Source organism: Hibiscus syriacus, unplaced genomic scaffold, assembly GCF_006381635.1.
Source record: "Hibiscus syriacus cultivar Baekdansim isolate YM2019G1 unplaced genomic scaffold, ASM638163v2 tig00002847_pilon, whole genome shotgun sequence".
NCBI classification, from domain to species: Eukaryota; Viridiplantae; Streptophyta; class Magnoliopsida; order Malvales; family Malvaceae; genus Hibiscus; species Hibiscus syriacus.
In genome coordinates this window covers 1,061,469-1,076,238 of record NW_024061949.1, presented here as the reverse complement: position 1 = coordinate 1,076,238, position 14,770 = coordinate 1,061,469, and the positions used below count along the sequence as shown (strand labels likewise).

Sequence of the window (14,770 nt, the reverse complement as noted above, 5' to 3'; positions counted from 1 at the left end):
CGAATTTAGTTTCGCGTTGCGATTTTAGTTTCGTGTTGCGATTTTGTCGTTATGATTTTCATTTCGCGTTGCGATTTTCATTTCGCATTGCGATAGTCATTTTTTCCTTCAACATAATGCAGATTGAAATCAACAAAATCAACCATTACATTTCAATCAATTAAACAAGCACAAATAAGAATTATGTTCACATCAATTAAACAAATCAACTTTTTCAAATCATCTTTTACAAATCAATTAAACAATCAAAAAATAAGCAATAATTCTTATTTTCTCATCTACTATTGAATCAACTTTTGCAGCCATACATCATTTTCACGCAGCTCGCTTCTGAGATTAACCTGCAGAAACCAAACATTTGCTCAAACAACACTTTCTATACATCTAAAACCTACAAACAGCAAATTATTGAATTCTAGGTACTTAACCAAACATTTTCAAACCAAAAGCCTATAAACTTACCAATTGTTTATGGACATTTTTATAACGCGGATGCAGGTAGGCAGCGTCTCGTATATATCAATCTAGCCATATAATGCCGAAACCACAAGCTAACTGCAGCTCTATCTCTATCGGTGGGAGGTAGATACTTTATACTTCCTGTGATCAAACGCTCCAACGCCAAGCATACGAGAGGACCACAATCCCCTCTGGGTCCTTTCGTTTGTTGTGGTGCGGTCTCATCTCTGCTAACTGTAATATTGAGCTTCTTTGGCTTCTTGTTTCCAGAACGAGTCCAATAATTTATCGCATCCAAGAATTTAGCCAAATGAGAGCTCTATCCCTTAATAATATCTCTTAAATCAGCCAATGATATATAATTTATCATGCTGTCATATACTATTGCCTTAAGGGATGGGAGCTGAAGCTCGACGAGAAGCCAATGTTTATTTTCCAAAACAGGGATATATACCTGCAATCATAAGTAATAATTCATTCATTTGCGCACTTATTTATGAATACCTTTAAACTCAATCTAAAATAAATACTAACCTTATCGACCTCCACCATGCAGGATAAAGTTTAGCTTGTCCATGCCCAACGCAAATGATTCATCTCGTTGATTCTTCAAGTGAACGGCGTTAAAAAACGTCGGCATAATTGTATATCGTGTATTTCTTTTATTTTCCTTAAGTTTTCTAATTATTAGAAGACGTGACACCCATGCATCGATATGCTGTTTTACAAAAAAAGACATATATTAATAACTTACATAAATTTTAAAAAAATAATCAAATTGAAATATAAGAAAAATAAAATACTTACCCCTCCATCGAAATAGCCATTGTTTTCGACCCCTAATAATACGCCCCACCAAGACCGATCAAGCAACAAATAGATATCATCGTTGAGCTTGCATATATCAGTGAAACACCCTGGCTCCGCTCATGTAGATAAAATCAACTGCGGTCTTAGCCCAAAGGGTGTTATCCAGAATTGTGTCCGGTAGTTGTCTCCTCTCCACTTCAGATACCGGAATGGTACTGGCCGGTAACTCATACGAAAGCCAACTCTCATCCATCATGTCCGGCACGTCAGAGGGTTTCTCAAGAATATTACATATGACGCCATGTGAATCGGGCTCTTGAATGGTGGGAGGGACCTCTTCAACGATGATAGTGGCCTCTTGAACGGTGGGAGGGGATTCTCGAGGAATGATAGGGGCCTCTTCAACGATAGGAGTGGACTCTTGAGGGATGATAGGCGAGTCGGGCTTCTTCTTGCGGTGTCTTCGCACTATTAGGGTGTACGGAAACTTAATAGCACGTGCACGCCGTCTGATGCGTGAACTCTGTCGTGCAAGAAAAACCCGACGTAAAGCATCCACCTTACCGGGCCGCTAAATAATTAAATACAAAAATCAGTAAATAAATAGACATGATATTTAAACGTGAAAACAAAGACAAATATGTTCAAACTGCATTGAATTCACCCAAGTCATTATTCTATCATAGTTCACAAAGCATCAGATAACAAAGGCAAATATGTTTCAAACTTGCAACACTGTCAACTTAGTATTTGTCTTTGTCTATTGGTTGAAGTAATGCATTCATTCAAGTTTCAATTTGCAGAAGAAGAATAGTTTCTGGAACTTAAATCGCAACGTGAAAATGACTATCGCAACGCGAAACGAAAATCGCAACGCGAAATAAAATCGCAACGAGAGAATCGCAATGCAAATGAAAATCGCAACGCGATTATAGTTTCGCGTTGCGATTTTTGGTTTCGCGTTGCGATTTTGTCGTTGCGATTTTCATTTCGCGTTGCGATTTTCGTTTCGCGTTGCGATTTTCATTCTCTCGTTGCGATTTTCATTTCAACCAAAAGACAAAACAGTGTTGCTAAAATATAGTTTCAAGAAAACTATTTCTTCTTCTTCTGCAAATTGAAACTTGAATGGATTGCATTACTTCAACCAAAGACAAAACAAAGACAAATACTAACTTCAGAGTATAAAGAATACACAATTTAGCAGAATTGGCAGCAAATGAACAAATTACTTTCAATCAAAAGACAAAACAAAGACAAATACTAACTTCACAGTGTTAAAGAATACACAGTTTAGCAGAATTGGCAGCAAACGAACAAATTTACGTTCAACCAAAGACAAAACAAAGACAAATACTAACTTCACAATGTTAAAGAATACACATTTTAGCAGAATTGGCAGCAACCGAATAAATTACTTCAACCAAAAGACAAAAGTATGAACCTCATTCTACAACGATACTACCATCTCACGTAGAGCGGCAACCTCACCACGTAAAGTAGACACCTCCACACGCCATGCACCATCGTTATCGCGTAGAGTACCGATCTCCTCATGCAAGGCATTGACCTCATCACGTAACTCCTTTGACTCATCCCATTGAGGTGGAGGTGGAGAACAGGGAGATAAAAGTCGTGGCATCTTTTCCGGTCGCCTATCATGAGGTGATGGTGGAGAAGAGGTTCGATGATGTGACGGGATAGTGATGGCTCTCGTTGTAGAGGTGTATCGGTCGATCAGGTGATGGCTCTGGGTGAGGTGATGGCTCTCGAAGTGGAGGAAGTGGAGGCTGCTCATCATTCGTGCCATCAAGAAAACGCTGACTAGCTTGCCACCAATCAGTGGCAAGCTCAGCCTTCGTGGGTGTCAGTCTCATTAATGGAGTGTTGGCCTCCTAAAAATATAAAAACTCAAACAAAGTTAAACGTCTACTATTAATAAGTTGTTTATATATGATAGTATTTGTGTTAACTTACATTATTTATTGTCGCATATGGTATTAAGTCTTCCCAATCCAACAGACGTTTCCTCTTCCAGGAAATAGCCCTAGGAATATCATTTGAAGTTTTTAATGCATATGTCCGCATGTTGGGGAAAGCCTCGAATATCCAAATCTACAAACAATATAATAACAAACATTAGTAATTATTAAATAATTAATTATAATTTTGAAAACATTATATAGAAATGCTTACCTTAAAGGCCCAAACAAAGCCTGACAAAGTGTATTTCGACCCATCGCCACACAAACTTTTGCGGTCATCAAAGGCAGACGACAACTTAGTCCAGGTAGCTTTCCATATATACGAACCCCACGGAAACAGATTCCATGCATTTAGGTCCTCTACCAATATATTAGCTCCTGAGGAATAGGTTGTCTGGCCTCTCTGCCTAAAAAGCCGGCATACAAAAGTAGTAGAAGGCATACTGGCACATCGACGTCATTCATCCGAGTAAAACCATCTTTCTTATTAAACAATTTCTTCAGGTCGTCGACGTGTAAGTTCAGCTTCTCTATTGATTCATCAGGAAAAACCCTGGATAACCATGATGGGAGGGTGATATGACGAGTATACCGGCCTACATTATCGTGTCCGAATCGTAGACCAGTGATTAAGCAGAACTCCTTCCGCCCAAAACAAGTATACGTCGGTGGAAAATGAAATCATATCTCTTCCTCACCACGTTGTATACTATCGGGTAGATCGCTAGTCATGGTCTGAAGCCACAAATGGGTCAAATTACCATCTCCACCCAGATGCTGTACTCTCAGCCATGGCCTGAAGTAGGTTTCCTCAAACAATTTTCTTTGTGCAGGTGAAAGCTTCGAAGCAATTGTAGTGGCTAGGCTAACTTTATTCCTTAATGTCAATGAAGCCGAAAAAAATTTATACAAAAACAATAAATATACCAAGTTATATATACCAAAACTACACTGTGAAGATACAAAAAACAATAAACATAAATAGTAGTTTATTCTTGAAACTAAAATTTGCAACACTGTTTTGTCTTTTGGTTGAAATGAAAAGCGCAACGAGAGAATGAAAATCGCAACGCGGAAATGACTATCGCAACGAGAGAATCGCAACGCGAAATGAAAATCGCAACGAGAGAATCGCAACGCGAAATGAAAATCGCAATACGGTTTGGTTTCGCGTTGCGATTATCTCGTTGCGATTTTCATTTCGCATTGCGATTCTCTCGTTGCGATTTTCATTTCTCTCGTTGCGATAGTCATTTTCGTGTTGCGATTTTCATTTTCATGTTGCGATTTTAAGTTTAGAAACTATTCTTATTCTGCATTACTTCAACCAAAAGACAAAACAAAGACAAATACTAACTTCATAGGGTTAAAGACTAAACAGTTTAGCAGTATTGACAGCAATCGAATGAATTTAATAAGAAATCTAAGTGAAATGGTTAATCTATTATTGAAATTACCAGTAAACTTATCATCAATTTCAATATGAAAAACCTAAAATAATACAAAATTTTGAAAATAAAAATAATTAAAAAAAACTAACCCTCGGAGGTTGATTTTCCATTTCTGAATGATTGTGAGGGATTTCTGACCGTGAATGGTTGTGAGGGATTTCGCCGGCGATGGTGACGGAAATCTTCGGAGATGGGGACGGATTTCGCCGTAGAGAGTGAGAGATGGAGATGAGACTGAGTTGTGATTTTAGGTTTTAGGTTATGAGTTGCGATTACGGGATATACTGTGGACGGTTCAGTTTCCGATATATTAAGAAATTCGTGTTTGGAATTTGAAAAAAAAAATACGCGTTAATACGAATGGCGCTATGTAAATCGCATTGCGATAGTCAGATTCGCATTGCGATTTACGTATTCGCATTGCGATTTACGTAATCGCGTTGCGATTTACGTATTCGCATTCCAAATTAGGAAAATCGTAATGCGAATTTAGGAAATCGCAACACGAATTTGGGAAATCGCAATGCGATAGTCAAAATAGCGTTGCGAATCTGGAAACTGACTTGCGATACTCGCAACACGAATTTGGGAAATCGCAATGCGATAGTCAAAATAGCGTTGCGAATCTGGAAACTGACTTGCGATACCGGAGATCGCGTTGCGAATTATCGATCGCATTGTGATTTAGTTGATCATTTTAACGAATCTAAAAAAAATTAATTAAAATCGTATATTATAAGATACTTATTTTCTCTTTGCTTTGCTTGTGAGTACTAACAAAAAGCCGCAGATTCATTCCTCCGAAGTCCGAACCGTGACGCTTTCTGGGATGGTGACTCCTTAGCCACCTTATCCCATCATTGCTTCCCACGTGTCTAATCCAACTCTGCAACTTGTATTTTCTTTTACTTTATTCATCTCCACCAAGGAATAAACGAAGATTTTAATGATCATTTTATAGATTATTTTAATCTAATTTTGTTTAAAAATAAAATTTGTTTTGATTAAATTTAGAGTTGGAGTTTGATTCAAAATAAAAATTATTCACTCAATTTCGTTAAATTAAGCTTTGATTAAACTATCTGGTTTGCAATAATTCTACAAGCCAGTCAACAATGTAGTGGGGAATAAAATTATCAACTTTTATATTTAATATTATTGTTATCAATATTCATTACTCTTAAAATATTTAAAGAAAATATATGCAAGTAGTCATTCAAATCAAACCCCATAAATTAAATACACAAGTAATAGCCATCTCTTTACTCACTCTGTCAAGAATCCATCATCATTAATACATGTATCTTTAACCTCAAACATGTCCAAGTCAGATATATATATATATATATATATATATTATATATATATATTATATATATATTCATATTTCTATGATGCAGTAGAAAAGAACTGCCAAAGAATAGCAGCAAAGGGAACCGAGAGGAAATGAATTAATGCTCCCTTTTCCACAGATTAGCGAACTAAAAGGATACAATACTCGTTCTGTTCAAGCTACACCTTGAAGAAAACAAATCAACTGACATTACGAGTGCTTCGTGCATGTCGTTCGATAAGAGAATTGATCTCAAACACCTGGCGAATCAAACAGCATAGAAACCGATGTGGAGATGATTGGCACAAATCAGAAATAATGAGGGCAGACTACCTAAGCACTTTGCATTTTAGCCAGTACAACAAAATAAGCAAATATTTTTGAATGGAATGATATGCTCCACGGTGAATTCAGATGACTTGGGAGGAAAGTTTTGGTCCAAAATCCTCATGATAGTTTCTTTGTTCGTAGCATCTAATGTCCCCCGAATCAATTAGCAACACAATGCAGGCCAGAAGTTAGAACTTACAAGCCTTGAGATTCATGCGAACAATCAACAATTCAAAAGAACCCTGCTCAAGCGCTTCCTACAGAATCTCCTCCCATTGACTTGCGATTCAGGTAACGGATTACACCATCTTCCCTAGAAATTCCAGACATATGAAAAAAGACCGTCAGAAGATGCTTTTAATACAGAAGCTGTAAGATTTTAATTGAAGCTCCACAGTAACTTTAACACCCCATGTGACCAATCATTTTCAAATAAAACCAAATCGGCATCATTATGATGAATTAGGCTCTATGGGGGACATGGCTTTCACATATCAACCCGTATAAAATCATAGCTAGAGATCATACTTTATTTAGAGAAGCCAAAAGATGTAGTTATTCATAGCATGAAATTAACACCAGACGTCAACATAGTAAATCATATAGCCTCGGATCGATCAATCCTAGGGGTCCTAAGAATTTCTTCTAAAGGATTATCGTTGCTGGTAAAATACAGATCAGTTGATGAGAGTACTAATTCATCCAGTTTCTCATTCTTCTCTGTCAAACCATATAATCAAATAGGAAGATCAAGCTGGAATAAACAGGTTATTTTGACAGATTCCAATCATATACAGGCATTGAAGCAAACATAGAATGAGATTAAATAAGAGAAGCAAAGACGTGTAATTTTGACAGATGTATGCCAAACTAAGACATCAAACAAACATAGAATGAAAATAAAATAACTGGAACAAGGTTTACCATGGTTGTTATAGAATTCAGATCGCCGCTCCTCAGCATTATGGTTAGCTTCTCCAGCAAAAAGCTTCAAATCCTTGCCTTCGGAAGAAATTTAAGCATTAATAACTCTGCAGGAGATTGGCTAAAACTGAGGAAGAAAGCTCGTCTCCGACAACGCTCATGTATTTTCTTTATGGCGGTACAAATCACTTCATCGCAAGCATCAATTTCTTTGTTCTTTTCCATGTCCGCCAAGAATGCAGGCTTTTCCATTTCTAACGGGAAAGGCACATCAACCTGGACATCGTAACAATTGATCCAATAGGACAGTTCCCTCGAAGCTATGTTTCACTGATACAGGGACGGAAAACGATAATTTCTAAAATTACAGGGGTACGAGAACGCAAGAGTACGACGTATAAAAAAATTAAAATTATAAATAGAAGTAAAAAGTCATAAATAAAGTCAATATTTTATAAAAAAAAATAAAAAATAAAATTGATAAGTAAATCATAATAATAAAGTATCAAGACTCAAATCACAATATTAACTCTAAAACGATAAATCCATAACCAAATCATAATATCAAGTCTTGGTACCACCTTGAGATGTCATATTTAAATTAAATTGTTCTGTGTACATTAAAAAAAACAAATCATTGAGTTCGATTATCGTGCATCAATTGAATGTAAAGCCTAGCTCTTAAACCAATGAACGAAGATCAATAAACATAGTGTAACATGTTAAATAACTGACTTCAAGACTAAAGATAGTACAACATGTGAAACAAACCGAGAACCGATGTTAATGAAAAAATTATTAAATATATAAATAATAACAGAAAACTCAACTGGGATATTAAAGAACAAATTATTTGATGGCAAGCCCAGTAAAATCAATGTAGATCCTTCATCTATTGAAGTGCTTAAATGTTTAAATTGCAAAGGATATTCGGTAATGAAAATAAATTAAAAAGGGTAGATAAAGAAATTGAAAAACGTAGAGAAATAGAAACTTACATAGCCAATTGAAAGTTTGAACCTGGAAGTCTTCACTTCAACAACACAATTTAATTTTTGGAATGAAAAAAAACAGTTTTCTCATTTCTGGTGATGAAAGGGAAAGTTGAGAGACTATGAGAAAGAAAGAGGGTATCGAAAAGCTGTAAAATTAGGTTTTGCTCTAAGTTTTATTTTTAAATGGAAAATGACAAAATTCCTGGGACACATTCACATGCCGTCTTCGAAACATCCCAAGTCTTGGTGAAACGTCCCCGATGTCGTTCAGCCGAACCTACCACCGTGGCATGTCCCCAATACGTACCTCAGCCTGTGTCATCCCCATGCCGGGACGTATCGGGTACTTGAAACGGTAGAACTATGCCGTCCCGTGCTTCCTAGCCTGGAAGCTTGATCCTATGCTCCAAATGCATGGGCGATAGAGGATTAAATGCTGTGATATCTTTTGTGAAACCATAATGAATTTTTTCTTCCCTGAATACCTTCTGCAGAGGTGGATCACATGAAAAAAAGGAATTGTCTTCATAATTCTGCAACTTCTTTGACTTCACATACTGCCAAATCGCAGCCAAGATTCTTGGCGTGTATCTACTTCAATTCCCAAACTCTGCTAGAGCAGGTGAAAGTTTAAATCTTTCAGGTCGATAGTTCATTTCTAGTCTTATTCTCACTGTAGATTCCTTGTCTCCTTCCCTCTTCAACTCAAACGCTTCATGATGGGCAGGCGACCGAGCACTCTCCCATAAAATCACACGGTTATCTGGATAGAGACTTGCATCCAAGTATATTTAATTTTTCTTAAAAAAAGACGAGATTTCGGGTATGAATTCTGTGCCATTCCAGCCAGAACAGGGTCTTTCCCATCTTCCAATATCCTACCAATAATCTTAAGCGACCATGATGGAGCTTCGATGCTCTTCTGGTCAGGGTCAGTTATCCCGGATTGGAATAAGTGTTGAAAACATATAATCTAAGAGTCTTCTGAATACAGGGAGGGTTTTTAAGCGACTCTTGAATGTCAACCTTCTTTCTCTACAAAGCAGCATCCACCTTAGCTTCAAATTCAAGCAACAGAGTGTATATACCACACTCTGGGTATTTGGCTCTCGGGAAGCTTCCGCTTTTTTCTAGGAGCAGCCGGGGTTAACTCCATTGTTTTAAACAGAGAAGCCGTATTACTATTAGATGAACCGGAGTTTTTCGAAGGTGGCTTACCGCTTGACACTTCCTGAGCCAGGGTGGCCTCAGCCATTATTAACATTTAGCGAGTGCACTTGAGCTGGGAATTGGGAATGAGCAGCAACCTGAGGTTGAGCCAGCGGCTGCACATGAGCCTGCACGTGTGACCGTGCAAGCACCTGTGCTTGAGGCAGACAATTTAAAGTGGCCCGGAAACTGAGGCCCCCCACCTTGCGTGATGAAACTGATTGTTGATGGGAATATGTTTGCGGTTTTGGCACCGTCCCGGGACTCCCCAACTGAGAAGGTGCCCCAAAATTCTTTGAAGGTTAGTGTTGCTATTCATCCCAAACCCCAACTTGAAACAAAAATCCTTCAGAAGCAGTACCCATGCTTATCTACCAAAAACCAAACTACCCAACATGTAGCCAAACAAAACCCCTGATTTTGACAACAAACAAAAGGCTAAAAAAGGGCATGAATCAAAAACACTAATACTAATTCTCAAAATGGGTCACCAGAAATCAAACACGGAATAACTTTCCCGTCATTCTAACTCAACGAAAGCTGCTAAAAACTAAACAAAGCCCTGATTGAATACGATTATTAGCAGAGAAAAAACAAAGTTTTTCTTACAATGTCCAATAGAGATGAGAAGCTCCGGTCCAGTTCTTATTTGATTCACTCTTTAGCTTCTTTGCTCTGCTGTTTCTCATCTCAGATCGGTTAAAGGGCCTCCTCTCTGTCCTTCTTCTTCTTCTTCTTTTCTGTTCCTTCTTTATATTTTTTAGTTTTAACTTAGTTATAATAATATTTTTTTATCATTTTTGATAGAAGGTATAATGGCTATGAGATTTGTAGATTTTTGGTACAGGTTTTAAATTTAAATTTTCTTCTTGGTCTATTATTTTACATGATATATGATTGGTTGTGTTTTTAATGTTTGATTCCTATGTTTATTTGTACAAGACGATTAGTTAGTTATTATATATGTGTGTCAGATAGGATTACCGTTAAGGAAAGATTGATTTTTCTGTTGGTTATTTTGGTTCTTCACAAGCTTTTCTCCTTTATGTTTGATGCTCGAAACCATTGGTCTGATTGGTTTATATACGTCGTTGCTTCACTTGTTAATGTTTTTGTTTATTAGGTTGAACACACCTTTTCGTCCTACTAGGATTCAAACTCCTAAAAATAAGATAGAGTTCTACTATGATTTAAACTTTTAAATATAGGATTCACAAGCATTATAAAATAGTCATGTACTCACTATTGTGACACAAGATTACAAACAAAATACAGAGGAAAGCGGAAAATACAAGACAAGCTATTGTAAACGATTCGAAAAAGAAATAAATGTAGCATTTTTTTTGATTCGTTCATTTCTCGCATGTGCACGTTATTTTCTTGAGATTTGGTTCGATAACCCAAAACGGCGGGTTGCGCCGATGACAAAAATGGGTGGGGTTTTCGAAGTTTCGAACCTAGATCTATCCCGAGGCGTGTTCATTTTTTAATCCCCTAATGTACAATATCAACGTTAATTTTCTTTCAAATTTAGCAACAATCTTTATTTTTCTTTATATTAGTCATTTTATTTATTGTATGAATATTTTTATTTATTTATTATTTACATTATTGTCATTATATAAATATATATACGTATGTTTTTTTTAAATGATTTCAATTGATTTTTTTACACTATATATATTATATTACATATATTTTAGATATATATATATATATATACTTTTTTTTAATATTTTACTTATAAGCGTATTATTATCATATATTATATATTGTAATTATCTTTATTTAGTTTTTTTTACTTTATCATTATATATATATGTATGTTTTAATAGTTTATTTATAAGCCAATCATTATATGTATCTTTTATATTGATTTTATATTTTTTATTTTTGTTTTTAGTTTTTTATTTGTTTTATTTATATTTTCATGTTACTATCATTATTATGATTATTATTTTCTATTTTACTCATTTTATATATATATTATTTTTTAATATTTCATTTATTATTTATTTATTTTTTATTTTTCCTTTTATTTTTATTTATTTTACTTATTTTTATTCTTCATTTTTTTCATTTATTCATTTTTCCCTCTAACACATCTTATGACTTTTTAAGGGTATTTTCGTCAATTAATCAGAGGTAAGTAATTCATGATCAAATTTTACCTTTTAATTTAAAATTACAATTTTCTTAATTAAGACAACTAGAAATTACGTAGTACCGAAAGGGCGGTTCAAGGGTGCTAATCCTTCATTGACCGTAACCGACTCCCGAGCCCACATATTTCTGGTAAGACGCAGATCATGTAAGAAATAGGTATCCGATCAACCCATTTTTTTTAAATAAATGATCGGTGACGACTCCAATCCATTTTCCTAAGTCGAAGCCTAATCTCGGGGCCCAACTGAAAGACGGTTGCGACGTAGGCTATCACTAAGTAATTATTGTTATATTTTATTTATGATAGTCACAGTTGTATTTTTTTAGTCTGTAACTGATAAAATATTTGTTAATACGACTTTCGATAAATGAAATATTCTGATTATTTAAAAAAAAATAGGCCCGAAAGGAAAATACAAATGAAAGAAAATATTTTAATTTTAAAAAGTGTATTTAAAAATTTTAATAACAATTACATGGGTGTAGACGTGTAGTAAAGAATTTATATAAGTTTTTATTAATAGTCGTTCAATACATTTATTTTTCAAATAATATTTTTTGATTATTTTATTTTATTTAATGTATTATTAAAAACAAAATATTCTTTTATGTGTAATATTGATTACAATTTCATAAAATATTTTTTAATATTTTCTTACTAAATCAGTATTTTATTAATATATAACACTAAATTAAAATTTTAATAATAATTAACTACTCATATTTAAAAAATCATTTGAATATACAAATATGTTAAAAGCAATAAATTAATTACTAAAATATTAAAAATGAGATAAATATCTAATTTTCAAAATACAATCATTATTAAATTTTGAGTGGGCGATTTTTAATAAAGATAGCGAATAGAAAACTATTAAATTCGGAGCATACTTATATGTTTTTTAATTACTATTATTATTATTATGATAAATTACAAAATTAATAACTAAACTTTATTATCTCTTTCTTATTTCACTTACCATATTTAAATTTTTTTTTTCAATTTTTTCAATTTTCAAAACGATGACGTTTTGATAAAAATTTTATTTTTTAACATCGTTTTAATAAAAAAAATCAATGTATTAAACTTGGTAAGGAAATTGAAATTTTTTTTAAATTCAACGAAAAAATGAGAGTAAAATTTAAGGGAGAGTGTAAAGTCCAATAATAATAATAAGAAAACTTCTGAGCCGCGTCGTTTAAAAACATAGACGGGGTTTTGTAAGATGGTCTTGTTTGATAATAGCAAAAATACCGGGTTTTGATTTTCGGTCTAAACTTGTATTTCAAATCATTTTTTATCCAGCAATTATATTAGACATCGAATAAACTTGGGCTCAATCAGAAACTCATCAACTGATACCTCAATCACAATGGTTCCATCGACCAACACAAAACTAACAATGAACTTTCAAATTAAGTTCTAGCAAATTCATAAACTCCGGATAAAATTTTAGAACATAAAGGACATAACTTTGAAGGGCTTCTCCAAGAAACTCTCATTGCAAACATCAATAATTGCTCATTCTGCAAGATGAAAAGGAAGATACATAAGAAAATATCGAATTTTCTGCAGGTTTTTTGCATGCAAAACATGGGCACTCCATCTTCTGCAAAAGCACAGAAAGTGTTGCGTGAAACATGTCCAGAATCTGGTATACTTACAGATCTTGTTGAATGCGACAATGTCACAACTCTGAACATACTCGTTAATCGGCTCAACAGTCAGTCGTTCCTCGATGAGAGTGTCAACGGACACCAAATCATCCACGATAGTCAACATAATTTGCAATTTCTTAATCCCATAACCAACAGGCACAAGCTTAGCTGCCACATGAAAAGAACTCGCTTGTTAGTTCAAATACACTTGTAACCATTATTCAACTTGAACAATTAAGGATTGAAATTATATACTACAAAACCAAACCTGCCAAACTACTTACATGCTCCCCAAAGTAACCCTTCCATCTGAACACCTCTTACTGCTTCTTCAAGTTTCTTCATGTCAGTCTCATCATCCCAGGGTTTAACATCCAACAATACTGAAGACTTGCCGGCTGTGAAAAAGGAATGAAATTCTATGTTATAACCATTGCATGGAACAAACAAAATTTACCAAGTATCACTCGATAATCATAACAAAATCAAGTTGAAGGCCTCACATTCTTTCTTCTTGCCAGATGCCTTCACAGCAGCAGCACGCTCTTCAGCTGCCTTCTTCTCCTCCTCAGTCTCTTCTCCAAACAAATCGACATCATCATCATCATCTTCCTCAGCAGCTGCAGCCTGCATGTGCATAATATGTTCTCGCAATTGGATGATCAACAGACAATCAAATCACTTGATTTAGTAAATTTAAATATAAAAGCACAGATATTAACTTGCCTTTGAATCTGCAGCCGGAGGAGTTGCAACAGCCACAGCAGGAGCAAACCCCTCAACAGTCACACCAGACCCCTCTCCAGAAGCACCCCTAAATTAACAAATAACATTAATTTTTCATTAAACATTCAGATCCCGCATCAATATGCTCGTAGTCAAACATGAAAGTAAAAATAAAAGTAAATCTCTAGTAAACATCGAAATCCAACATAAAAGTTGTCGAAAAAACTTACGAGATCCTCAAAAGGGCATCGATGTGGTTAAACCATCGAGAAACATTCACATAGCTAGACGATGGAGCCCCTGAGAGAGCTGCGTAGACGGTAATATCATCCTTAGAAGCTTGATACCTGCAGAAAAAAAATAACAAAAAACGTGAACCAAACAAGATGAAACCTATCAACCGTAGGTAGAACACTTAATTAAAAATTATTTTTGAAAAATTACCCTGAGATGTAGCTGCGAGAGAGGAGATAATCATCGAGCATCTTCAAGCCAGCAGCAGAACCGAGGTCGTTGAAAGTGACAGCCATTAGTTTGTTCCTGAAATTTAAATCAAGCCAAAGAAACATCAAATTATGAACTACTTCTACTGAAACTTAAGAAAAATCGAATGGGAGAAAATCATGTGTTGATGATGGATTCGGTATGAATAAATTGAGATCTAAATCTTACCAGCGATTAATAAGAGGAACAGCGGCGGTCTCTGCTTACTTGGCTTGTGAA

At 35.0% G+C, this 14,770-nt stretch overlaps 1 protein-coding gene and 1 pseudogene across 1 annotated transcript; both read right to left on the bottom strand.

The window, feature by feature from the left end:
- Nucleotides 1–6,304: 6,304 nt before the first annotated feature.
- LOC120159915 lies at nucleotides 6,305–9,861 on the bottom strand (annotated as a pseudogene).
- Nucleotides 9,862–13,060: 3,199 nt separating this feature from the next.
- On the bottom strand, nucleotides 13,061–14,741 carry LOC120160498 (elongation factor 1-delta-like). The gene is made up of 8 exons (XM_039170910.1): nucleotides 14,720–14,741; nucleotides 14,492–14,587; nucleotides 14,278–14,394; nucleotides 14,048–14,135; nucleotides 13,825–13,948; nucleotides 13,606–13,719; nucleotides 13,328–13,489; nucleotides 13,061–13,189 (listed from the first exon to the last, which is right to left on the bottom strand). Coding segments are annotated over exons 2-8 (693 nt in total). The 5' UTR covers nucleotides 14,578–14,587; nucleotides 14,720–14,741; the 3' UTR covers nucleotides 13,061–13,187.
- Nucleotides 14,742–14,770: the final 29 nt, after the last annotated feature.

Bases quoted from the DNA above. Each gene is read 5' to 3' on its own strand.
- LOC120160498 (XM_039170910.1), bottom strand. From the start codon at position 14,577: ATGGCTGTCACTTTCAACGACCTCGGTTCTGCTGCTGGCTTGAAGATG. The intron at 13,949-14,047 runs GCAAGTTAATAT...ATGCACATGCAG, and splicing joins CTCCGGCTGCAGATTCAAAG to GCTGCAGCTGCTGAGGAAGA. The intron at 13,490-13,605 runs GTAAGTAGTTTG...TTCATGTGGCAG, and splicing joins AGGGTTACTTTGGGGAGCAT to CTAAGCTTGTGCCTGTTGGT.